We start from the raw sequence: 25,192 nt of genomic DNA, 5'->3' as shown, positions 1-25,192 counted from the left end.
CATGGTCAACATGGCAAAACCCCGTCTCTACTTAAAACACATAAATTAGCTGGATGTGGTGGCGCTCACCTGTAATCCCAGCTACTTGGGAGGCTGAGGCAGGAGAATCGCTTGAACCCGGGAGGCGGAGGTTGCAGTGAGCTGAGATTGTGCCACTGCACTCCAGCCTGGGTGACAGAGTGAGACTGTCTCAAAAAATAAAATTAAAAAAACAAAACAAAACAAAACAAAAAAACACTGGGCGCGGTGGCTCATGCCTGTAATCCCAGCACTTTGGGAGGCTGAGGCGGGTGGATTACATGAGGTCAGGAGTTCGAGACCAGCCTGACCAATTTGGTGAAACTCTGTATTTATAAAAAATAAAAAGTATAAAATAATATATATATATAAAAAATAAAATAATAAAATAGAGGAATAACAGGTAATGCCTCTACCTCAGATCACACAGTGAAGATCCCAAAATTGAACCCAGGTCTCACAAATTCCAAAACCTATGTTCTCGGCTCCTCTGCTTTGTCAAATTCAGGAGACAGGAGCAGGACACGAGAATACGTTATACCCAGATACGGGGATCAGTAAGCACATGACTGAGGTGTCTTAAACATCTTGGTGCTTCCCCTTTCCACTAAGGGAAGGAAGCCACAGGAAGAAGAAAAAAAGCCACAGGCAAAGGTCATGATGCAAGTGGTGACAAAAGGCACCAGAAACATTTAAAATCACACCAAGGCAAACACTATCAGATCCAACCCAAATGTTGCCTTCTCTTGGAAAAAAAAAATCTCCTGGCTAACATGAATGCTCTTAAGGTGATTCTAATAAAAGCCTTACATCTGGCACACCAAGGACAAAAACAACTTTGTTCAGCTTTTTTAGATATACACGGGAGCTTATGCCTCAGACCTGCCCCAACCTAAGAATCCAGGCAACTTAAATATCCCCACTGTTCTGTGTTTCCCATATGAAAGCCACTGTGACTGGAGGAGAAAAAACTCAGTTCTCAGGGCATTCTGCACAGATGAGAGGCAATTGGAAAGGGTATGAATGGTGGCCTGTGGCATGGTTCAGGTGGTTCATGGGATAATAAGTAGCTACCACCTATTGAGAACCCACTAATTTTTTAACCTCAGGTGCACAAATTGGATTTATCAAAATCTCTGGTTCATGACCATTTTTAATTAGTTATAATGTGAACTCAATTCCCAAACAAAAGCTAGAGCCTTGGCAACCATCTACATGCATCTAACCCACATGAGCCTCCCTCCTCTAATCCATCCCTTTCCCTCTTCCCATGAGGCGTAACCACTATCCATGTTCCCCGTCCCCTCGCTTTCTCTCTTGTATGGTATTTATTGTACCAGTAATGTACTCCTTCAGTACATCTCCATATTTGTTTTTATCTAAATTGTATTGTGCTGTATGTAATCATTTGAGCTGATTTTTTGTTCACTTACTCAACTCATATTTTTCCTCCTATTCATTCAGTGTCAGCTGAGCCCATGCACCTTATAAGAAGCATTGTTTACACTTTTGCTTTTCACTTTTACAACACCATAAGGCAGGTACTACTGTCATTCCCAGTTTATAGATTAAAAAACAAACAGGTTGAGGTACCTGCCAAGCATCACATTAAAAAAGCAGCCAGGCCAGGCACAGCATTTTGGGAGGCTGAGGTGGGAGGATTGCTCGAGGCCAAGAGTTCAAGACTAGCCTGGTAAACATAGTAAGATCTTATCTCTATAAAAAATAAAAAAAATTAAAAAAATAGCTGGGCATGGTGACTTGTGCCTGTAGTCCCAGCTCTCTGGGAGACTGAGCTGGGAAGATCACTTGAGCCCAGAAGTTTGAGGTGGTAGTGAGCCATGATTGTGCCACTACACTCCAGCCTGGGTAACAGAGGGAGACCCTGTCTTTAAAAAAAAAAAAAAAAAAAAAAAAAAAAAAAGCAGTATACCTGGAATTAAACCCAGATTTTTTCCCAAGGCCCTTAATTCCCTACTGTGGGACTCAGGATTGATACTCCATATGGGTAGGCTCCCTCTCCATGCCAATGGAAGGGTCACCAAAGATAACCCCCAACTAGTAATCATCATTACCATCATGACTGACAGACTGGAGACTCACGTGCCAGGCCTTGTTCCAAGCATTTTAGGAGGTGTAGTTAATTTAATCTTGTCTGCAACTATCATATGCGAGGTAAGTAGTATTATCCCCATCTTAGAGACAAGTAAACTGAGGCACTGAGATATGAAGTAATTTGTTAAAGAAGAAGTGGATCCAAGATTCGAACCCAGGTAGACCAGCTTCATACCCACACCATCAATCACAAGCCTCTACTGCGTCTCAGTTTACTGAGGACGACAACCATCTGAGTGCAAGTGAGCGGACTCGGATGAGTGCTGGCTAAGAGGAGGCCTGTGCTGGGCTTGCACCTCGGTGGTGACTGCAGCACTCCCAGAACCTGGCTTATTTGTTGAGGAAGGCCTCGATTCTGGGCCTCTGTCTGGGGAGAAGAGTTGCACACAGGGGCTGTGTAGGGAAGGAGGCAGGGGCTGAGGAGGAGGAACAGCAGACCAAAACACAGATAGCTCAAGGATGGGTGCAGTGACTGGCTGCTGCTCTCAAGGTTCTCAAAGCCAGGACTGGAAGGGCCAAAGGGCAATACCTTGAGGAAAGATGGCACAAGCATCTTTCTGGAAACATTCTGACATTGTACTTATAATGCAGGATTCTTATTTGACCCAGTAGCCTAATGCTTTTGATTAAAACTTTCGGCATGGAAGACATGGGCTTTGAAGTCTGACAGTACCAATCTCAAATGCTGGCTCTGCCACTTGTGTATGTGTGACCTTGAACATGTCATTTCAACTCTCTCAAGGCCTCAGTTTCCTCATTTGTAAAATGAGGATAAATAATGTGACCTATAGCTCGTAGGCTGTAGTGAGGATTCCACAGGATACTGCATGCAAATCACCAGTGTCCTGCTCACCTCAGAGTAGCATTCGACAAATATCAACCTGTATTATTACCACCACCAACTCATCACATTTGGTTGAAAAGATTAAACGAGATAGCATCCAGTAAACATCAGTTACCTTGTCTAACACCCCCCACCATCTCCCCCTACTCAAATCACCCTGACCATGATCTCCATCTTACCAACCACAGAGAAGACCCTCAAAGACCAGCCTACTCTCTGCCTGGCCTTTCCCAAATTGTACATCCTCAAGAGGGTCCTTTGCCCCATACAGATTCTCAGAGGAGCACAGAACAAAACCCACCCCCCAGTGATGTTGGAATTCCCAAACCTGACTGTTTTTCTGGAATCACCACAGGAGTGGCTTTAAAAATACAGATGTCGGCCAGGTGTGGTGGCTCATGCCTGTAATCCCAGCACTTTGGAGGCTGAGGAGGGTGGATCACCTGAGGTCAGGAGTTCAAGACCAGCCTGGCCAACATGGTGAAACCCTGTCTCCATGAAAAGTACAAAAATTAGCTGAATGTGGTGGTGCATGCCTGTAATCTTAGCTACTCAGGAGGCTGAGCCAGGAGAACTGCTTGAACTCAGGAGACGGAGGTTGCAGTGAGCTGAGACTGCACCACTGCACTCCAGCCTGGGCTACAGAACAAGACTCCTACTAAAAATAATAACAATACAGATGTCCTTGCTGGGCATGGTGGCTCACAACTGTAATCCTAGCACTTGGGGAGGCCGAGGCAGGTGGATCACTTGAGGTCAGGAATTCGAGACTAGCCTGGCCAACATGGTGAAACCCCGTCTCTACTAAAATTACGAAAAAAAAAATTACCTGGCCGTGGTGGTATGTGCCTGTAGTCCCAGCTACTTGGGAGGCTGAGGTGAGAGAATCGCTTGAACAGAGGTGAGGGATGCAGTGAGCTGAGATTGCCCCACTGTACTCCAGCCTGGGTGACAGAGGGAAAGTCCTTCTCAAAACAAAACAAAACAAAAACAGATATCCTAGCCCCACTTTTAGAGGTTTTCACTTAATAGATTCAGGGTCGGTTCCAGAATATGAACCTTATTTTTAAAACTTATTTATTACTATTACTTTTATATAGAGACAGGGTCTCATCATGTTGACCAGGCTGGTCTCGAATGCCTGGCCACAAGTGATCCTTCCACCTAGGCCTCCCAAAGTGGGTAGGATAACAGGTGTGAGCCACTGCACCCAATCCAGAACATCAATTTTTAAAGTGCCTCAAGATGTTTCTGCAACCAGCCAGGGTCTGGCAATGAGTGACTTAGGGAAAGGGGAAGAGGTATGTGGACTCATGCTACAGGTCACCATGTGCCCCCCCTCCCACCCAACCGGTTCATCCTTTTGAGGTCTGAGGGGTTGTGCTGACAAGGAAGGAGACCATAGCACAGATAACAAACAAAGCAGCTATTTGGCAAGAAGAGTCCAAGTTACCCATTAACCATGAGTGATCTGTCAGTGCCAGGGAAGCCTCACAAAAGATGACGGTGTGGTCCGCCTGGGAGGGCCCTCAGTGGGGACCCGGTTACCCCAATGGCAGCACAATAATGCAATATCCTGGCCTCATGTCCTTCCTGTTTTCTCCTAGAAGTTTCTCTTTGAGATTGGTGCCTGAGTAGAACCGTTCCCGGAAAGTAGGGATATCATCGTTTCTTGGTGCCATTTGGATTCCTCCAGTTTAAACTCCCTTGTAACAATGGTGATGAAAATGACTGGATTCCCTACATACGGTTCCAAGTTATTTCAATTTCATCACCAGTGGCAGCTTTAGCACATTCTGGATGCTGGCAAATGAGTGGCAATTGCATAAATACACGAGCACCTCACACCACAAATTCATCCTATAGAAATAATCCAGCTCTGATGACACTGTTTGACTGGGTGGTGCTTGTTATACAGCTTGAACCAGCAGGAAGGCGGCGGGCTGGTCACCTTGCGGGGTACTGAAATGATAACTGCACAGTCATGCTTTTTACCGCCCCTGCCCTCACGATCCTAAAAAAAAAAAAAAAGAAAAGAAAAAAGGACAGGAAGGAAGGGAAGGGAAGAAGGAAGGAAAAAGACCACATGGAGTCCATAATATACAAGTTTAACTTAGACCTCACTTTACATGCTAAGCCCCTTCTGGGTCACTGTTTCTGACCAGACAGATAATACATTCTCAAGGAGAAAATGCAAACAACACATGAAAAAATAAGTGCACCAAATACCATTGCTAGGAAGCAGCAATGATGAGGATGGCGACAGTAGCTCATACCTGGTGGTATGCGCTCATACCTACTGGCTATGTGCTGGGCTAAATGCTTTACTTAGCATCATCTCATTTAATTCACACAACCAGCCTGCCAGGTAAGTTTTAATAATCTCTGTTTTGCAGATGAGAAAAGTAAGGTATCGCAGTTAAATAATTAGCTATATGGCCTAGCCAAGTGAGTAGTGGAGTGTGAACCCAGGACCCAGGTGTGACCAAATATCTTTTAGGAAGGATTCTTTCTACAGCTCAAGGGAGGCCTCTCTTGGTCCTACTCTTCTCAAAGATACTCCTCCCAAAGCCACCCTTGGCTAAGATGTCTCTGAAGGCTCTGTTAGGTTCAGTCCTCGTGGCAAAGGATGCCAAAGGACCACAGGGCATGTGAAGCACTAAAAACCTTAACCGCAAGTTCCAAGAAGCCCCAGATCCTGGCAGTGGCTCTCCTGGTGGAGCTCTCCAAGGAGATACCAACAGGCCAGATTTAGGTAAACATCTCTGAAAAGAGCTCACCTCCCATGGTGGAAGGAACAGTCCCTAAATGAAAGCTCAGAAGAGCTCCTAGTTCAAACAAACAAACAAACATATATCCTCTGATTTATGACAAGGGGCCAATCAACAAGCTCAGTAAGAAAGATGAGCCTTGGAGGAAAAAAGCAAAACCCAAGCCTAGGAATATCGACAGCAGAAACAGTGGCAGTGATGGTAGCAATAGCACTCCGAAAGCCTGTTCCATCATCTTGAAATTGGCAACAGTATCCACCTCTGCAGGATACTGCGGGGGGTGTGGCTCAAAGGAGAAAACACATGTAAAACATTGTAACACATCTAAGTTCTTACTATGTGTCAAGCCTTATGCTAACTGTTTTATATACATTTTGCTATTTTGTTTAAATAGTTACATCATCCCTGGGAGGTTTTTTAAAACACCATTTCACCAACAAGGAAACAACTTCAGAGGGGCTAAGTGACTTGCCCTAGGCCATGGAGCTTGGAAATCATAAAACCTGACCTTGTGTCAAGGGTCCAGAGGTTAGAGCCACAAGAATCAATGGCCTTAATCTCCACTTCCATGAATCTTCCTGTTTCTGCAAATAGAGGGCTTCTGAGAAGCTGGGGAATGGTTAAAATTTTTAGACCTGTGAGAACCCAGAAAACTGGCCCCAAGTGACCCACCGCTGACCCACTCTAATGGCTGTTTCGTTGCACAGAACTGTCCGTGATGATGGAGATGTTCTATAGCTGCATTGTCCAGTATGGTAGCCACAAGCCACATATGATGAGGGAGCACAAGAAATGTGACCTGTGTGACTGAGGAAATGATTTTTTTTAACCTTATTGAATTTTAATACATTTAAATACCCACATGTGGCAAGTGGCCACTGTATTGAACAGAGCAGCTCTGTGGCTCCTCTCACTCACAGCCTGTCAGGTCTCCTGGGCACCACAAGATGAAAGTTCTAAGAAAACTCATGACTTCCCAGGGCAGGCCTCAGTGTGAACGGAAAAATAAAATAAATTTTTCTTACTCCCAAGCAAATGCCATTGCTCTGATCTTGGAACGTTTTCAGCTGGAAGAGAGAAACGGCCATTTCCAAAACAAATGACCTCTCCCCATTTCCCCACCTTTTAAAAGAAAAAGATTAAACATGTAAAGGGTTCCCCATTAAATTACTTAGGAAAGGTTGCCACATTTTCTGGTGACAAATGCCTTTGGCTTATGATGACACGAGGACTCAAACATGGTAGAAAGGAAAAGCCAGAAGGGTAAACAAGAAGAGGCCCCACACTCTCCAAAGTATCGTAAATCAGGGAAATAGACTCAAGCAGCTAACAGCTTCCAAACATTCTTCCTCTTGAGCTATTTTAAGCAACCAATACACACAACCTCTCAGAAGCAATTTCATTCACACTAACAGAAAAGAAGCAATGTGCTTCACAGGGTATTATCTTGAAACACACAGAGAAACAAATACCTACCCCACAGGTCTCAGCCCCAGCTGGCTGGCCACCCCACTGGGCGATGTTACTATTTTCAGGCCCCTAATGGCTCAGTTGTTGAGATGCAGCAAGGGATGCTTTGGCCTTGCTTCAGTTCCTCTTGTCCTCTTGGGCCAACCCATTCATTTCTTTGCTCAGGAAATCACTGCATGTGCTTCGTCCCCACCCAGACCACTCCTGAGGATGGGAGGAGGAGACCACAGGGCACATGAGGACTTCAGAGCTCAAAGAGACTGGCTGTGTCATTGACTAGCTATGTCACCTGAACTTCTCTGAGCCTCAGTTTTTTTCAGCTGCAAAATGAGAGTAAGAGTATATATGATGGTAAGAATCACATAATAGGTATGAAACACATGGGCTGGAGCCTGGTGCTTTGCAAAAGTTCAACCCACGATAGGTCTGTGCTGGGTATCAGAGTTGAGAATTCAGTCTCTTGGCTTCTCTGGATGGGAAGAGTAGCGAATCAGGGGTAAGGCTGCCTAGGTTTGATCACAGTCTCTACCACTTATTACCTGACCTGTGTGACCGTGAGCAAGCTACTGAACCTCTCCGTGCCTTTGTTTCCTCCTCTTAAATATGGGAATTGCAGTAGTCACTTCATTTATCAGTGGGGAAAATAACATCATATGGTGTCACTCCTGTTTTTTTTAAATTAATTTATTCATTCATTCATCCATTCATTTTTTGAGATGAAGTCTCACTCTGACATTCATTCATTTTTTGAGATGGAGTCTCACTCTGTCGCCCAGGCTGGAGTGCAGTGGCACAATCTCAGGTCACTGCAACTTCTGCCTCTGGGGTTCAAGTGATCCTCTTGCCTCGGCCTCCAGAGTAGCTGAGATTACAGGTGTGTGCCACCACTCTGGGCTACTACATTGCTCCCATTTTAGATCTAGCCATGCCCTTTCCCTGTAAACCTAACAATTCAAGCTTCTCTTGAGTGTTCTTTGGTGATCCCTCCAGATGAGTGAGCCAAAGCAGCTGTGGCTGTGAAGTGAAGGAAAGTCACCATCCTGGGTGGGGCAAAAAGACATACTCCAGAACAAGGATGCTTTTACCACTAATAATAGCTAATGCCTGCATGCTCACTATGTACCAGGCTCTCCCAGGAACGCTACCCACATGGTCTGGGCCCCATGCCAGACCATTTATCCATTTATTTCAGAATTTCTGGAGGTAGGATCTTAAGAAAGATAGACAGACAGACACACACACACATGCACGCACACACGCGCACACACAATACCCACGTGGTCTGGGCCCCATCCAGACCATTTATTTCAGAATTTCTGGAGGTAGGGCCTTGAGACAGACAGACAGACACACACACAGACAGACAGACACACACACACATACACAGACACACACACACACACACACACCCTTTTATTTTTAAGTTATCCAGATAATGCTAACGTGAATCTTGGATTGAAAACCACTGAAACAGTAACCCTATGAGCTAGGAACTATGGCAACCCCATTTAACAGAAGAAGAAAACTGAGGGGCAGAGACAACAGGTATCCAGCTGGCAGTCAGACAGTGGCAAGCCCTTCAGACCCCATCTCTTAGCATCCCCATGCACCCTGCCCCTCCTGAACAGCAGAGGTCAAAGCATCCAACAGGCACTTGGATACTCCCAAACCATTTGGACACCACTCCAGGCCCCCATGCCTTCTCAAATCATCTAAGAGTGTTCTTTTTTCAGCCAAATTTCTGACCCAGACTTGACCTCAAGGCATCCAAAGCTGCCTCAAAAATGGAGTCTTGCTTTCCCAGAATTGAAGGACACAGACACAAAGTCACAATGATCCACAGAACAATTGGACTAATTAAACAGGCCCCATTTTGATGACAGGAAACAACAGAGTTGATGATCTTTATTAAAGGCTGCTGGCTGCCTACAAAGAAGCTAGAAAGCAAAATTCAGGGGCTCTTATGGCCATCAGCCAAAGATTATAAGACTGAATATTAAATCTCTATTGTCTGAATCTGTACGCAGCCCTGCTGTACTGAGCCCACCCTCTGGAAGGGCAAAGAAGGGCAATATTTCAATCCATCATATGACTAATGAAGTTCAAGGTGGCCTGTCTCCCAGCCAACCTCCTTTTTTTGGAGACAGGGTCTCACTCACTCTGTTGCCCAGGCTGGAGTGCAGTGGTGTGATCACAGCTTACTGCAACCTCTGCCTCGTGGGTTCAAGCAATTCTCCCATCTCAGCCTCTGAAGTAGCCAGGGCCACAGATGTGCACCATTATATGCAGATAGTTTTTGTACTTTTCATAGAGATGGGGTTTCACTGTGTTGCCCAGCCTGATCTTGAACTCCTGAGCTCAAGTGATCCACCTCCCTTGGCCTCCAAAGGTGCTGGGATTACAGGTGTGAGCCACTGTGCCTGGCCCAACCTATTTGATATCTGTATGTGATTTGAGAAAGACAGCCAAAACCACACTGGGATCTACGATGCAGTCCTGCTTCTGTACATAGCTTTTCCCACTTCAGCCAATGGCCACTCCCTCCTTCCAGTTGCTCAGACCATGGAAACTTGGTGTCACCCTTGATTCCTCTCTCATACCTCACACATCCAAGCTGTTGGCAAATGCCAGTGCCTGGTCCCGCTGCTTCCACACTTGATACTAAAGTCCATTTTCAACACAACAGAGAGAGTGACCTTGCTGAAATACAAATCAGATCAAGTCACTGTGCTTAAAAGTCCCTCCAATGCCTTCCAGCTCACTCAGAACTAAAAGCCAGCCAATCGTTACACGATGGCCTACCCCACTAACCACCCCACCATTTCCTCTCCAGCCACATCTCCTGCTACCCTTGCCCCAGCCACACGCAAGGAGCCTCTTGGTGCTCCTCGAACCCACCAGGAACGCTTGCTATTCCCTCTGCCTGGAGCTTGTCTTCTCCAGCCAGGCTGGCCTCATGTGATTCTCCTTGCTCTGCCTCATCATCCACAGGGCCTGCACCCTGCCCTCCTTCAGGCCCCTTTTATTCATCCGTTGCATCACCAGCTCCTGGCACAGTGCCCAGTACACAGTCCTCAACAGATATTTGTTGGATGAACAAATGGATGTACCCCAAACAGAACTCCTGGCCTCTCCCCTACTAGTTCTCAGGCTCCCCGCTCACCATCATCATTTGTCTCCTCGAAGACCAGTGTGGTAGAAAACACTACTTAGGATACCTTACAAGCACCCACTGGACAGGTGGGGGACATTGCGATGCCTTCTCAGAGGCAGCTCTGCCCCTGAAGCCTTCTCACCGCTACTGAATTGGGTCCCGGCATAGTCCTGGCCTGCCCAGCTTGTACTTCAGAGGATTAAGTCCAGAAGAACAGCTGCAAGCAACTTGCTTCCAAATTGTGTCCCCACATAGAACTTTAATTACCCGGCTGCTGAGATGGGTTGAAGAAAAAACAACCAGGTCCCTGGCTTTCACAAAACCAACTCTTTCTTTGCTGTATGTTCTGCCTGTCCAGAAGGTTTCATTGATTTTCAACTTGCGATTTGAAGGTGGATGGGCCAACAGGGAAAAGAGACAGACAAGCCACCCCATTTCCCTAGCCTCTCATCCTGACCTGCCCATAGCCCATTCAAGCTATGTGATGGTGAAGTAGAGCAGGGTTCAGAGACTGTATACCTCGGAGCATGGAGCTCCACGTCTCAGCCCTCAGCATTCCTGGCAGCTTGTCATCCTCAGTTACTCTCATTTTCCCCCCTCTTTGAAACACCGGCCCTGCCAACTGCAACAAACAGCATTTAAAAATATCCTGCTGGATTATACAGCTCTGCCTTCGAAATTCCTCACAATGCCTGTCTCTGTCCCAGATCATATAAAGAAGGGTGTAGCATATTTAATTTTTTTTTTTTCTAGCTGCTCCCCTGCTATAAATACCCAAGTCTGGGTAGGCGGGCTTCAAGCACAGGCTGTGTGAAGTCACCTCGAAGCTGGATCTCACCACAGTGCCGGCCTGCCAGGGCCCGGGCGCAGCTGTCAAGCACCAAAGCATGAGGTCGGCCAGAAGCATGTAGCACTCATCTTTCTGGGGAAAGGGGCACAGGAAAACCTGAGTAGAGTCATCACAGTTAATTTTAATATTAAATATTAAAAAGACGGTGTCTGGCCCTATTACCAAGCCAGGTCTTCAGAGAGCTCGTCCAGCACTACCCTGGGCTGTTTGTTTCCCAAGGTTACCAATTACAGTGCTCGACCTTAGGAAAATGACTGCACGGTGTCCACGTGGGGTCTAGAAACATTATCAGAGACAGAAAGGCCCTGGGGAGTGTAGTCCAACCTCTCCACACCACGGATAAGGAAACAGAGATCCAAGAGATGGAATGATTCACTCCAGGTCACCAAGGGGGCAAGCTCCACCCCAGAATTTTCTGGACCCAAATCCTCACCTCTCTGTACTGGATTGTTCCGGATGCTTGTGGACGTATACCCGCTTGGTGGGTAAGCCTTGGGCTTGTTTATTAATAGCTCTCCACACAGCAAATACTAATTTTCATATTTTAAAAGGTACAGACTAAAAGAGTTAGAAAGGTTTCAATAAAAGCTTGGCCTCCACTGCAGGGAGGGTTTTCATGCACTGAGAGGCCTGTTTCATACTCTTTGAGGTCCAGTTTAATGTCTCCTTGACTCTAACCTTGTATGTCCAGAATTCCAACTTTAGCGTTCCTGTTTAATTTTTCCATCATGGGCCTGACTCTCCTGAGCTTACTTTAAGAAAGCAAACCATGGGCCGGGCGCAGTGGTTCACCCCTGTAATCCCAGCACTTTGGGAGGCTGAGACGGGCGGATCACTTGAGGCCAGGAGTTTGAGACCAGCCTGGCCAATGTGTTGAAACTCCGTCTCTACTAAAAATACAAAAATTAGCAAGGTGTGGTGGTACGCCTATAATCCCAGCTACTTGAGAGGGTGAAGCAGGATAATTGGTTGAACCTGGGAGGCACAGGCTGTAGTGAGCCAAGATTGCAGTGACCACTGCACTCCAACCTGGGTGACAGAGAGAGACTTCATATCAAAAAAAAAAAAAAAAAAAAAGAACCCAAACCATGGGCCTCAAGTCACTAACTACAAATGACTGTGTATGTATTTTTGCAGTATGTTCATGGAGTTTACCTTTGTCAAGTGACGAGAACATTCCTTCATAACACTGGAGTCAGGAAAAAGACCAATGCCTGAGTTATTAGCTAAGCCATTGATGACCTATCACATTTTTTTATTGTCAGCAGAATTCAGCTGCACCTTAGGGACTCCAATTCAGATGACAATCGGCTATAAGGTGGTTCCATGATATTAAGCATTTAATATGCTTGAAATCTTTATTATCAATGCTCTGGAAACACATTAACTAGGAATTAAATTGTAAGCATCTCTGAGAATTGAGCTCTTAATTGTCCAAAATAATAAACCCTAAACTGGAAGTTGAATATTGTATATATTAGTCAGACTTAAAAAAAAAGTTCTGGGACCATCTTATCTCACCCTGTTTTATGCAGCTCTCTCCTTCCACTAGTAAGAGTCCTGCTTTGGCAAGAGTCGATCTCATGGCCTCAGTTAACAAATTTGCCACTCTCAACCTTCATTCTGTACTGGGATTGCTTTGGTCTAAAATGCTGTGTTCAGGGCCATGGAAGAAATGCAAAGTCAGAGCCAAATTCAACAAGAAAAGAAGGGTTGATAGAAGTCTTGTTCTCCATCCCCTCTCAACCCAAGTTTGCTCGGTTAAGGTCTTCTTTTATTATTTTTACTGCTAGGGCAGCAGACGAGTGCATTTTTGAGGTCAAATTTTCAATCACCAAGAAGAGTAATTGGAGGTCTGGGGCCGTGGTTAAGATGAGCTAGGGAGAAGACACACTCAATTTCTGAATTATGAAAATAAGTTTTGGAAAACTCGTCCTGTACTCTGGCAGGCTTCTTAACATCTGGATAAAAGATGTGGGAAAGCTTTCCTTTTTCCTGTGTTATCTCCGCTGTTCCTGCTTGTCATGTATCTGAACCTTCCCTCCAAGCAGGAGAACTTGCTGTTCTCCAACATACACGCATTGGCTTCCAGGTCTTCACTCACTCTGTTCCCTCTGTCTGGAAGCCTCTGGGAGCTCTGCATCCCCTCCCCCATTTGCAGGTGCAGCTCTACCTGCCCGAATCGCTGGCACACTTGCCACATCCTCCACAAAGAAACTCTGACTTCCTTCCACTCACCCAGCCAGGAGTCATCTCTTCCCTTTAAGCTCCTTAATCACCAGAAGCTTCAAGGTCCCCAATTATGGCATGGAAGTTATTTATATCTACCTTCCAGAGGGGCTGGGAGGATTAAATGAAACAGCTCCAGAAAAGCACCCACGATGGGGAACCAGCGATGTAGACTAGACAGTGGATTCTATCACCAATGCTCCCCTCGTTTGAAGGTAGTGACTACAAGCTTCTTTGTAACTAACTGTATACATGCTTTGTTTTCCCTCCTAGATTCTAAACACTTCTAAATTCTAAACAGGCAAGAGTCTTGTCCCCAGCTAATCTGTCTCCATTGCCTTGGATGTAGCTGGCGCTCAGTGAGTGAGCAGCTGATTGTGATGCCGGCGTGGCATTTCTCGGACGTACTTGGGCTGTTTTCCCTATGTATCTCCTCCCAGTCCTGCATGCAGCTCCAAGAACACAACCAAAGCTGCAAAACCATTTAGACCTTTTTTAAAACAAGCAAGAAGACCGCAAAGTGTGTTTACATGACAGGCCAGCAAAACACAAAACACCTGCTATGTCTGCGGCTGAGGACTTGGCAGCTTCCACAAGCGGGGTCCAATATCCACAGCAGAATTGCTCTCTGGGGGCCTGGAGCTTTGAATGTACGCTGTCGCTGTCATTCTGGCAGAGGTGGGCTTGAGTTCAGAGGGAGAGATCTCATCTCTCTGCCCACTGCCAGACCACTTGGTGTTGGGAGCAAGGGCCATACCTGAGCAGGGTGCAAGGGTGCTTTTTCCAGATTCCATAACTTCCTCCTACCTCCACAAACAAACTGTTAGTCACCAAGGAAAGCCTTGTGAATAATACGCTTCTCCCTGAGACTTGGATCATGATTCTCCTTGCACTAGAGACTTTGGCAAAAATTAACACAATCAGTGCAACCAACACAAATTTGTTGAAAATGAGAATTAGAGGCCGGGCACCAGGGCTCATGCGTCATGCCTAATTCCAGCATTTTGGGAGGCCGAGGCAGTGGATCACGAGGTCAGGAGTTCAAGACCAGCCTGGTCAATATGGTGAAACCCTGTCTCTACTAAAAATACAAAAATTAGCTGGGTGTGGTGGTGCACACCTGTAGTCCCAGCTGCTTGGGAGGCTGAGGCAGGAGAATCGCTTGAACCTGGGAGGCAGAGGTTGCAGTGAGCCAAAATTGTGCACTCCAGCCTGGGCGACAGAGTGAGACTCCATCTCAATAATAATAATATAATAATATTTTATGTGCCAGACAGAATGCAAAGTCCCTTACAGAGACTCTTATAAAATCCTCACAACCATCGTATGAGTTGGGTACTATTTTCAGTCCCATCTTATAGAGTGGTGTTTCACAACCAAGGATGAATTGGCTTCCGAGGGAATATCTGGAAAAGTCTGGAGACATTTTTGATCGTCTCAACTGGTGGTGGCAAAAGGGTGCTATGAAGCATTCTACAATGCCCCAGATAGCCCCATGACAAAACATTATCTGGTCCAGAATGTCAATAGTGCCCTGTGATGGAGGAAGAAACTAAGGTTCAGAAGTGAAACAACTTGTCCAGGGTCACACAGTTACTGAGTGAGGTTATGAGGAATTACAGTCAGGCAGCCCCACCCCGTGCTGTGATCTCACCAGCAAGCCCGGCGGCATCTCTCACATCTCAGGGCACTGAGTATGCACCAAGAACAACAGCATGTGTATAAGCCCTTCATTTTACAGTAGAGGAAATAGAGACTTAGAGTGAATTGCTTAAAGGCCTGGGTCAGTAAGAAGCAAGCAATTTGGAACTCAATTCAGACTCCAAAGCCTGGGCCCTTCAGTGCTTTATTATGTCACTGACTCATGCTCTCCCTGTGCTCTCAACACTTGGAATCAGCAGCCAGGTACCACGGGAGACTCGGAGGAAATCAAAGCCCCCTTCATAAAGGCTCTTCTGCCAACTCCAGGACAGGTATGCCAAGCTCTCCGAGACCAGTGACCTACACTCAAATCCCTCTTGGTGCCTTCTGTCCTTTGTGTATTCACCTTTGCTGAGCTGACTCACCCCTCCTTTAGAAGAGCATCGCAGTGGACTCTGCACATTCTCTATTCAGCTGAGCTTATCGGTCACCAACAAGTGACACTTGTAAAGACCTCCCTGACTCTCTGTGTCTCCTTCCACCCCCAGGAGCAGAAATGATGGCTCTTTAAAATCAATGGCACCTCCAGGGTGGAAAGAGCCAGCAAGCAGCATTTAAACAGAGTAACAGAATCCTTTGGAGGAAGATACACCCCTGGGTGTCAGTGCCTGCTCTTTCACTGTGATCGTGAACGCTCACTGGCCTAACAAATGTAAAGGGTTTGGACACCGTAGGCCATTAACAAACAAGCTCTATAACAAGTATTGTTCTTGCTATGAGTTTGACCCTAGCTGCCATTTGAAGAGGGCCAAGTATTGACCTGTATTTGCTACCTTGGATTCTGAAATTCTTTACAAGAAAATCACAGGCTTAGAGCTTGAACAAAATGGGACTTAGTCCTGGCCCAGCCATTATTGAGCTGTGAATTCTGGACTCACAGAGACCTCTCAGTGAAAGGACACACATTCACAGGATTCATATGGGGAAAGCTCATGGATGAGAATAAGCTTGAGGTGCTGCAGAAAAGTCAGACCTATTACTACAACTGCAGAAGAGGAGAAATAGAGGCGAAGCATCTACCCCCTGTCCTGTCTGGCAGAGGATGAATACTAACAGTGAGGTGGCATAAGGACAAAGCTGAGGATGTGCAGCAAAGTGTCTCTGGTTTGTTTCATCCCATTCCTGGGATGCCAACCCAGGAATGTCTTGGCAATTGATTACCTTGGTTCACTTCTCAGACTGAAAGCAGATGGAGTGGGACACAGATGAAATCTCTTCTGAGCAATAGTCATCAACATAAATTGTCCTTCGGGGCAGCTCTGTTGGCAAGGGGGCCATTGGTATTTCCATTATTAAGGAAAGCTTCAACTCAATCCTCCTGTTGACTTATCTGCAGCCTGCTGTACTAGCTGTCTGTTGTGAAGCCCTTCCTCTTTGAGTAACATACACTGAAGGCATTCTCCTAATCTGAAAACTCCCCCATCTCACGTCTTGTATATCAAAGACAGACTTGGGAATCCCGCTGGAAATCAGGGTAGCCAAAGGTTTACTGTAGCCCCAAATGCTGACTCTCTTCATCAATAACAACTTGGAAATTTTCTGCCTTGGTAGAAATGGGGGATGATTCTTCTGATGTATCAAAGGAATTCAAATGTAAATTTTAAACCTGTATGGTGGAATCTACCATTTGCCCAGCATTTATAGTGCACTTATTGTAGATACCGTGAGAGGTACAGGGAAGACTGTGAGCCCACAGTTGGATGGGAGAGACAGACACAAGCAGGTAATGGTTTAAGAATATACCCTGGGTGCTGAGGAAGCATCACAGAGGGGTGGCTCTTCCAGTCTGGGGAGTCAGGTATAGCTTTCAGAAGGAGGAAGTGGAACAACCCTACCTTGTTCCTCTTACTACTTAAGACTGGGATTGCCTTTCTCAGGCATGCAAGAAAAAAAATAATAAGTTTTCATTTCCAAAGCTTGCTCTGTTTCAGTTTTACCAAGTCTCTTGGCTTTAATAAAATAGTTAAAGAAATGGGAAGCTGCCCTCATCCTTCAGACGACCCAGGTGTGGAAACTGATTAAACAACACCTAACAAACTCAATCGACCCTTGCTGCTTCAGCTGATTCTCTCAGTAGAAATTCATCCTACAGTCTCATCACTAAATAAGTCCTACAACCGGAAGAGGTTTTATCCCTGCTCTACATGCAGCCCTTTTCTTTCCCAGCTGTAGGTGAGATGCTGAGACTTGTCTCAGCTGGTGAATAACTGAATAATTTGGAAAAGTCTTCAGTCACTGTTTTTGGCCTAAAGGTCCTTAGTAGTACTGATATTACTGGCTATTACTAATAAACCTTCAAAGAAGCCTTCCTTTACTGTCATTTAAATTAGTCTTGTCACACCATCCCATTAACCTGCCCTTACTACTAAGAGTAAATCCTTACTTGTTTACTTTTTCTCATTTCCTCCACTGGATTATAAGCTTCATGAGAGGAGGGCTTTTTCCCATTCACCACTTAGTCCACAGCACTTTTAACAGTGGTGGGTACAGGGTCAGTGCTCAATAATTGTTGAATGAATTTACTATTTATTGAGCATTTACTATGTGCTAAGATCTTTAAATCTATGTTCTAAGTTAATTCTCATACCAACCATATAAGCTACATGCTCTTATTACGTCCCATCTTGCAGATGACAAAATTGAAGGTTACTATGGTTAAGAAATTTGCGCCAGGCCACTCATGTAAATGGTAAAGGTATGTATGGTCAGGCATGATGGCTCATGCCTGTAATCCTAGCACTCTGGGAGGCTGAAGCGGGAGAATCGCTTGAACCCAGGAGTTTAAGGCCAGCTTGGGCAACATAGCAAGACCCTGTCTCTACAAAAATAAAATTTAAAAAGTTAGCTGGTGTGGTGGCATGTTCCAGCTACTTGGGAGGCTGAGGCAGGAGGATTCCTTAGAACCCAGAAGTTCAAGGTTGCAGTGAACTATGATATTGTACCATTGCACTCCAGCCTGGCTAACACGGCAAGACCCTGTCTCTAAATAAATAACAAAATAAAATAAATGGCAAAGGTAGGCTTCAAACCCTCATGGTGAAGCCAAAGTCTTGTGCATGTCACCACTAGGATACAGCAATCCTTTTGTACACCCTGGATGCTTCTTTGGAACAAGAATATTCTCACCAATATCCTAACATTTCATTAAGAATCGAGAAATTGAATAGGATTTTCTAAAATGCCACAGACACTCACAAAAGCTTAGTAAGAAAAATGACCAAGAAGAAACCTGGCAGCAATGCTCAGCATCAAACTCACATATGGGGAGTGATGAGGGAGGGGAGGGGAAGAGAGGAGAATAGGGAGGGAGATGAGTGGATGGGAAAAGTTTCTATTTTCTGCAAACTCCCTGTTTATAAATACTACTCTACTAAATTGGTTTCTCTACCTCCCTAAGGAAGTCGTGAAGATATCATCATTTAATGGCATTGCCATGAGATTGGGGACATCAATACCAAATGAGCAACAATATATAACTCCTGCTGCTCTACGGAGCTGGGATCATGTTTTATAAACACTGCAGAACTTTTATTATCCATCTTTTGCTGAGCAAAACCATATTCGTCCTGCATTCTGAGTAATGGACAGGAATAGATGGATTAGAGCCCTTAAATTCTTAGTTGGAAGACATTAAGTTTAAAAGCCCTATATAGCTGAGTCAAAGGCATGTGCCCATGCTGTATAATTAGTAGGCATAACAACAATACATATGTAATTTAAAGGGAAGACCAGCAGGACAAGAATTCTAACCAGCACTCTCCCTCCCATATGCAGTCATTCCCCAGTTGGTCTTCAGCTGTGTAAACTGTAACCTTGCTGGCCTTGGGGTAATTTTAATATAACAAAGGTTTGGGCCATTCCATTTTGTTCCTAAGCAGTTTATGCTTCCCTCTGAAGCCAGCTTTCAGGCATAAGTAATTCATTGCCCCTCTACTAAACATTCATTTCACTTTGTCTAAAGGGACTTAATAAATCAGCCTGGTTATTGTTTAGTGTGGCCACCCCCTGGTTTTCATGTATAAAAAATGAGCATGCAGTTGCTAAGTGGAAGTGAATGGTCACCTCGCCTGCAAGTGAGTTCCCTGGAGACTTGAGAATGTACAGAGGGAGACACTTTGGCTCTGAGCATCCAGGGAGCTTTGTTGTCTGCCACAGAGAATCTTGCTGTCTTGACTACCAAGGCTTAAGGAGGATTGTTTGGAAAGAGGAGGGGGTAAGGAAGAGGTTAAAACATGGGGTCATGGCTGGGTGTGGTGGCCCACATCTATAATCCCAACACGTTGAGAGGCTGAGGCAGGAGGACTGCCTGAGCCCTGGAGTTTGGAACCAGCCTGGGCAACATAGCGAAACCCTGTCTCTATTAAAAAAAAAAAAAAAAAAAAAAAAAGGGAGGTGGGTCAAAAGCCCAACTTATAAAGGAAATCCCAAGGAATGCTGGCCCTAGGTAAGAAATAGTTATTTCATTGGAAGCCCTTTAGCAGAAGACACCTGTTTTCTAGCAGTTTCTGGCTACTTTGCATCTTCAGGGTGTCCTCGTCAGGGAGATGCTCTTCCTTCCTACAGTTTGCAGTTAGAAAAGCTGGGAGAAGCTTCTCAATGTGCTGGGCACCTGTTCTGCATGAAAGATGCGTTTTTGTTTTGTTTTGCATCTACAGTTCCACCCTTATTGTTTGTCTTATAGGGTTAGGTCATCAATCTTTTCTCCTAGGAGCCTCTACTTCTTTGAATTCAGTTTGGGCCTCCCCTCAGCCAAAAGTATAGAATTCTTTCCCTCAGTTATGACAACTGGATGGAAATCCCCCTGCCCACCACTTCCTGCCCTGGAGCTGGTATTCCCAGTGCTGATGCCATAAACCTGTAGCACAACAAGCAGCTGTGACATCATCAACTGAGATTCGGGACTGACCTTAGCTCTGACCTAAAAGGAAGAAAATTAACAAGCAAATGCTCTTCAATTCCCAGCATCTCCTTTGGCAGTGCCAGAATTTAAAAACAAAACCAATAAATGTCAAAGTAAGCCATGCTGGGTATATAGAGTGTCTTCAAAACGGGCCTAGCATGTCAACTGTTCTCGAAAACTGGACGAGAAGATCAAACTCACATATGGGGAGTTATAGAGATTTTATGTTTATCTTATAGCATAAGATTTCAGAGCTATAGTCTAGTAAGAAAAACAAAACAAAACAAAACTGTTTCTTCTCCACCAGTGGCTAAAACCTTAAAGGAGCCTACCTGGCTTCAAATTCCAGTTTTGCCATTTAACATCTGTATAATGTTGGGCAGATTATTTTGCTGGGTACCTTGCTTTCCTTATCTGTAAAATGGGCATAATACTATACAGTAAGTACCTATCTAATAGGCTTGCTAGGAGTACTTGAGTTAAATATAAAGTACTAAGAACAACGATGACACATTAGGTGTTATTTTACATTTCAGCTATTATGATTATGTTAAACCACATTTTGACTTCTTTTATCCCTTTCCATTTTATGCCCCCCAAATGACCTTCCAATCAGATTGTAAGGTTGTTTAACCTTAATACTATTCTGAACAGTTTATGGTGCTGATTCCTGAAATTGAAGCCTTGTTGGCAGTTTGCAGTTGAATGCAATGTCACACACCCTAACATAGTCAGGGTAAAGAGCTTTGCTTCCATCCTTTGCACTAAATCCACACCATCTTCAGAGAAGTGCAACCACCCAGTGGTTCCTTTCCCAGATTTGACACCGTGCGGTTACCTATCCCTCCATATCTCTTCCCCTTGATGGGCCATCACTCTTTTCTAGAAGGAACATTTAATACAATGCAAGGTTTTAACCAATGGCTCATTTGGTTGGTGGCAGCTTGGAAAATCAGACCCCAGGAGACAATCTGTGTTACTTTCCTAGGAAGGAGAGTCAAGGGTTTCCAGGTTTCATCATTCCTGGTCACAACTAAGAGCGCACCACTACCATTCCATCCCCTAAGAGAGCGCCTGACGGCGTCCTTCAGCCCAGCAAAGCACAAGGCGCAGCCTCAGATCTTAGGCTTCCCACTCCCCTCCCCCATCTCACCAAGGCTCAGATCTTTAAGTTGGGACTCTTTGGCTGCTGCCATTGGGCTGGGGAAAACTAGGGGGCGGAATCAGTCAATCTGCACAGCTGTTGGGGAAAGACAGCAACTAGAGACCTAGTCAAGCCCGGCAAAGAGCTATGAGGCAGTAAGTTTCACTTTAAGAGAGGTTCAGGAATGGCTTGGTCAAGAGGTTCAATCTTTCCCAATCAACGATATTAGTCACAATGCCCCGCAGAACAGGGTGATCATTCTCGACTTTACCCTCCGAAAATCAGTTACACTTAGGACAATCTCTGACGAGTGCCATTAAATAAACCCCATCCTCAGACCAAACGCTTTCTCCCAAAGTAGTGGCACGGCCACCAGCTTTATCCTAGGAAATGCACTCCCCCAGTAGCCCAGGGCGGGATTTCTCGCCTACCCCGTCTGCCAGTCGGAGGCCCGCGCTCTTACCATTGGCGTTCTTGCCGCAGATAAGATGTTCATAGGGCTGCAAGACGCCCCAGAGCTCGGCGTCGTTGTTTATGACCATCTCCAGGGCTTCAGCAGACACCTCCCCGCCTCCGGCCCCTCCGCCTTCAGGGCTCTGGCTGGCCAGAACCCTGGCCCGGATCTCCTCCACCAGGTTCTCCATGCAGGCGGTGAGCGAGATGGCCGCGTACTCGTGGATGCGCACAGAGATGCGGGTGTCCACCATCCAGCGGAAAAAGCGGCCCACTGAGAAGGTGAGGCCGCAGCGCGCGGACTTGCCCCGGCGCAGCCCGTCGCCGGCGCTCATGCTGTACAGGGACAGCGCCTTGACGGCGGCCACCGCGCAGCTCTCGGCCAGCGCCCAGCTGTGCACCAGGCGCACGGCGCTCTGCACCTCGAAGCGGGTGCACTTGGCGTGCAGCACACTCAGGCGCTGCGCCTCGCGGGCCACGCGGATCAGTGCCCTGCGGAGCAGCCCGGCCAGGCGCCTCACCGCCTCGGCGGAGAACTGGGGCAGCCGCCGGCCGCCCGCGCCTTTGCGGAGCACCCGGGCCACGTCTCCCTCGGTCCAGGGGAACTCCTCCAGCTCGGGGAGCCGCGGGCAGCGCGAGAAGAGGTCGGCCACTTCGGGGTCCTCGGGCAGCACCGTGTTCACCGTGTCCCAACTGTTGTGGCGGCTGTTCATGGAGCCGGAGTAGCACCACCAGGCCGCCCCGCGGTGCTGCTGCGCCGAAGAGTTGAGCGCCTGCGAGTTGGACTTGGAGGACGAGAGGCTGAGCGAGCGGCACGAGTCCCCGGCCCCATACCCGGAGTCCAAGGTCAAGTCCTCCAGAGTCTTCAGAGTCGAGCTGTACGTCCCGGCCATGGGGAGCCTGCCGGGGGCGGCGTCGCCGAGCGAAGGGCGCTCACAACTCCATGCCCTTTTCTCCCCAAGTGGGCAGAAAACAGGCTCTAGGCTCTCCGGGCCGCCCTCCTTCCTCTCTGCGCCGCGGGGCTCGGCGTCCGCATTGCCTGCCCGGAGGCAGCGGGAAGGTGGGCGAGATCCGTGGCCAGCCGGAGCCCCACGCGCCCGGCGTCCCAACTCGAAGCTGTCACTGGAAAGACCCCCGCCGTTCCCCCTCGGGTCTCCCCCTGTCCGCCTCTAATTCCCACAAGCAGAGTGTCAGTCCTCCACAGAGAAGGAATCCCGAGAGAACAGGGAGACGGCGGCGGCAGAAGGAGGAGGTGGCGGCGCACAGCGCAGCGCGAGTCCGGAACCAGCCGGCGAGAAAGCGCTCCGCAAACTTCTGTGCTTCGCCGGCCCGCGCACAGCTGGGTACCCGGGGGCTGCCGACATGCAAATAATCCCGGGCGGCTTACCAATCGGCGGCCGCGATGGGCTGGGATGCACCAATGATCTCCGAGGGGGCGGTCACTATGCAGATTTCACTCTGCCGCGGGTGAAACCCCGAGGCGGCGAAGGCGGGGCTGCAGGCCGAGGGTGGGACGCGCGGCTGGGATGGGGGTGGGGATGGGAGTGGGATTGGGGGAGGGGGAAGGGCGAGCCAGCGAACTGGGAGGTGGAGGTGGAGAAGGGAAAGCGGCGGTCGGAACGATAGCTCCGGAGCTCACAATTTAAAGAAAAATGCAAAGGAAAAGCCACAGTGCACTGCCACCTTCCCGCCACCCAGGCTTTGGGCGTTCGCTGCTCGCTGTCGAGTCCTCCGCAGCCAGGCGTCCCGGGGTGGGGGCCGGGAGAATGGGGAGGGCCCCCAGCCAGGCGCCCCACCTCTCCCCCACCTTCGCCAGGTCCTTCCCGCAATCCAAGAGGAAACGCTGGCTGTGTTGGAGGGAGGAGGGACGTCCCTGCCTCTCTTCCCAAGTCCGTCAGGTTTCTCAACGCGGCTGTCCAGGCTCCAGTCGGGACAGAATTTCTTCACCTGGGATCTGATCCATGGACGAGTCCCAGGAGGCCTGTGAGTGCCTCCGCCCAGCTGTAGTTTCACCTGCAGTTTTCTGAGTGCCACTGTGGGGAGGGGGCCCCAACTTTTGTCAGAATCTCAAGAGGATCCGTGACTTCCCTGTTACCCCTGTGTGAAGATACCACTTGCTGTCAGGTGGATCCTTTTTGTCCGAGGTAGAGAGCGTTCTTACAGGAAGAATGAGAAGGTGGCAGAGCGGTCCCTAGCCCTGGCCTACTCTCAGAATACCTAGCTGGGTGCACGTGTTCGCCTCCTAACGCGTGCCGGTGGGCGAGCCATATGCCTCAGTGGAACCCAGTTTATTCCGAGGTTCAATGAGTGGCTGACTGGGGTACAATGAGCAGCGCCGGTGCCAACCAGCCTCGAGGCAGGTGTCCCAAGCGGGCCGCCAGAGCGCTGTTGGTTCGGCAGCCGCAAGCCCGGTCCAGGCACGTCTCGCCGCTGCCCTGTGGCTACTCACACGCACCTGCGCGAACGGACATATGCCCCCTCCAGTGGAACCGAAGACTCAAGGGGGGGATTGTGCCTTTGCTCTCCCCAAATCAGCCTCTCCGACTCCTGAATGGCTCCTTTGTGCTACATTTTACATAGTTCTGACCTTGGGCCGTGAGTTGGATATGAACTAGAAATGTCTGGTTTGTCTCTCCTTAAATTAATGGCCTTTACCCCCAGTGAAACTGCTTTTTATTTGGCAGTTTCGCTTAATTTTTTCTTTCAATGGGTCTTTATTTATGCAATGTCGCCGCCTGATGGTTAGAATTAGGAACAGAGTCAAAGATGGAAGTACTGTAATCTCAAATAAAAGTTTGCAGAGATCAAATTAACAAAAGAGAAAGCAGTCACACTTTACAGACGTGAAATCAGAAGTTAAAGTAGGCGATGAGGTCCAACTTTTCAAAAATACAAAAGCAAATTTTATGCAATTAAAAACTTTATTGGGAAATATAATATTAAAGGAAATGTCGCCCTCTAATGGATATATAAAGGAAATGAATTTCAGAAAGGTTTCCCTGCCCTCCCTTTTCTTCGTTCTGTGCACCTATCAAACATAAAGAAAATTACTCAACTGGAAATTTACAACGGAGAACTTAACTGAATGGAAAGGTTATTTGAGGAAGCATCTGGAGTATTTCTCGGAAAAAGAGCATATGGGATTTATATTAATATATTCAAATTACTTGATGACTTAAAGAGTAGATAATTAAACATGCCTCAAGCTGAATCTCAGAATCCTGTGAATGTTGACCTGCACCACGAAGATATATTCTGCAAAATTCAGCCATGGGAAATGCTGCTGAACAAAAAACTGAGTTTCTTTAATAAATAAGTTGCAACAAAAGAAAGACATGGAGAGGAAACCTATACATTTAAAGAGACTTAAAAGACATAATAACCAATCACAAGGTGATTGATTTTGTTTTAAAAAGACAATAAACATTTGATATTATGAAACCATTAGAAACACTGCCTTGATGTTTGCGATTACGAAATAACTTTTTTTGATGTGGTAATGGTAGTGTGGTGATGTTTAACAAATGTTCTTATCTTTTAGAG

The 25,192-nt window shown here is 46.9% G+C and overlaps 1 protein-coding gene across 1 annotated transcript in view; it reads right to left on the bottom strand.

Moving 5' to 3' along the window:
* ABTB2 (ankyrin repeat and BTB domain containing 2) overlaps positions 1-22,646 on the bottom strand; it is a 208,850-nt gene extending 186,204 nt beyond the window's left edge. Inside the window, exon 1 of the mRNA XM_064365040.1 lies at positions 21,660-22,646. Within this exon, the coding sequence (XP_064221110.1) occupies positions 21,660-22,542 (883 nt within the window). The 5' untranslated portion in view covers positions 22,543-22,646. The remainder of the gene's footprint in view (positions 1-21,659) is intronic.
* Positions 22,647-25,192: the final 2,546 nt, after the last annotated feature.

The sequence above is a fragment of the Aotus nancymaae genome, unplaced genomic scaffold, assembly GCF_030222135.1.
Source record: "Aotus nancymaae isolate 86718 unplaced genomic scaffold, 86718_ANA_hifiasm-v0.15.2.pri h1tg000059l, whole genome shotgun sequence".
In the NCBI taxonomy this organism is placed as follows: domain Eukaryota; kingdom Metazoa; phylum Chordata; class Mammalia; order Primates; family Aotidae; genus Aotus; species Aotus nancymaae.
The sequence above is the reverse complement of the archived record's forward strand: the minus strand, read 5'-3'. Positions and strand labels throughout refer to the sequence as shown.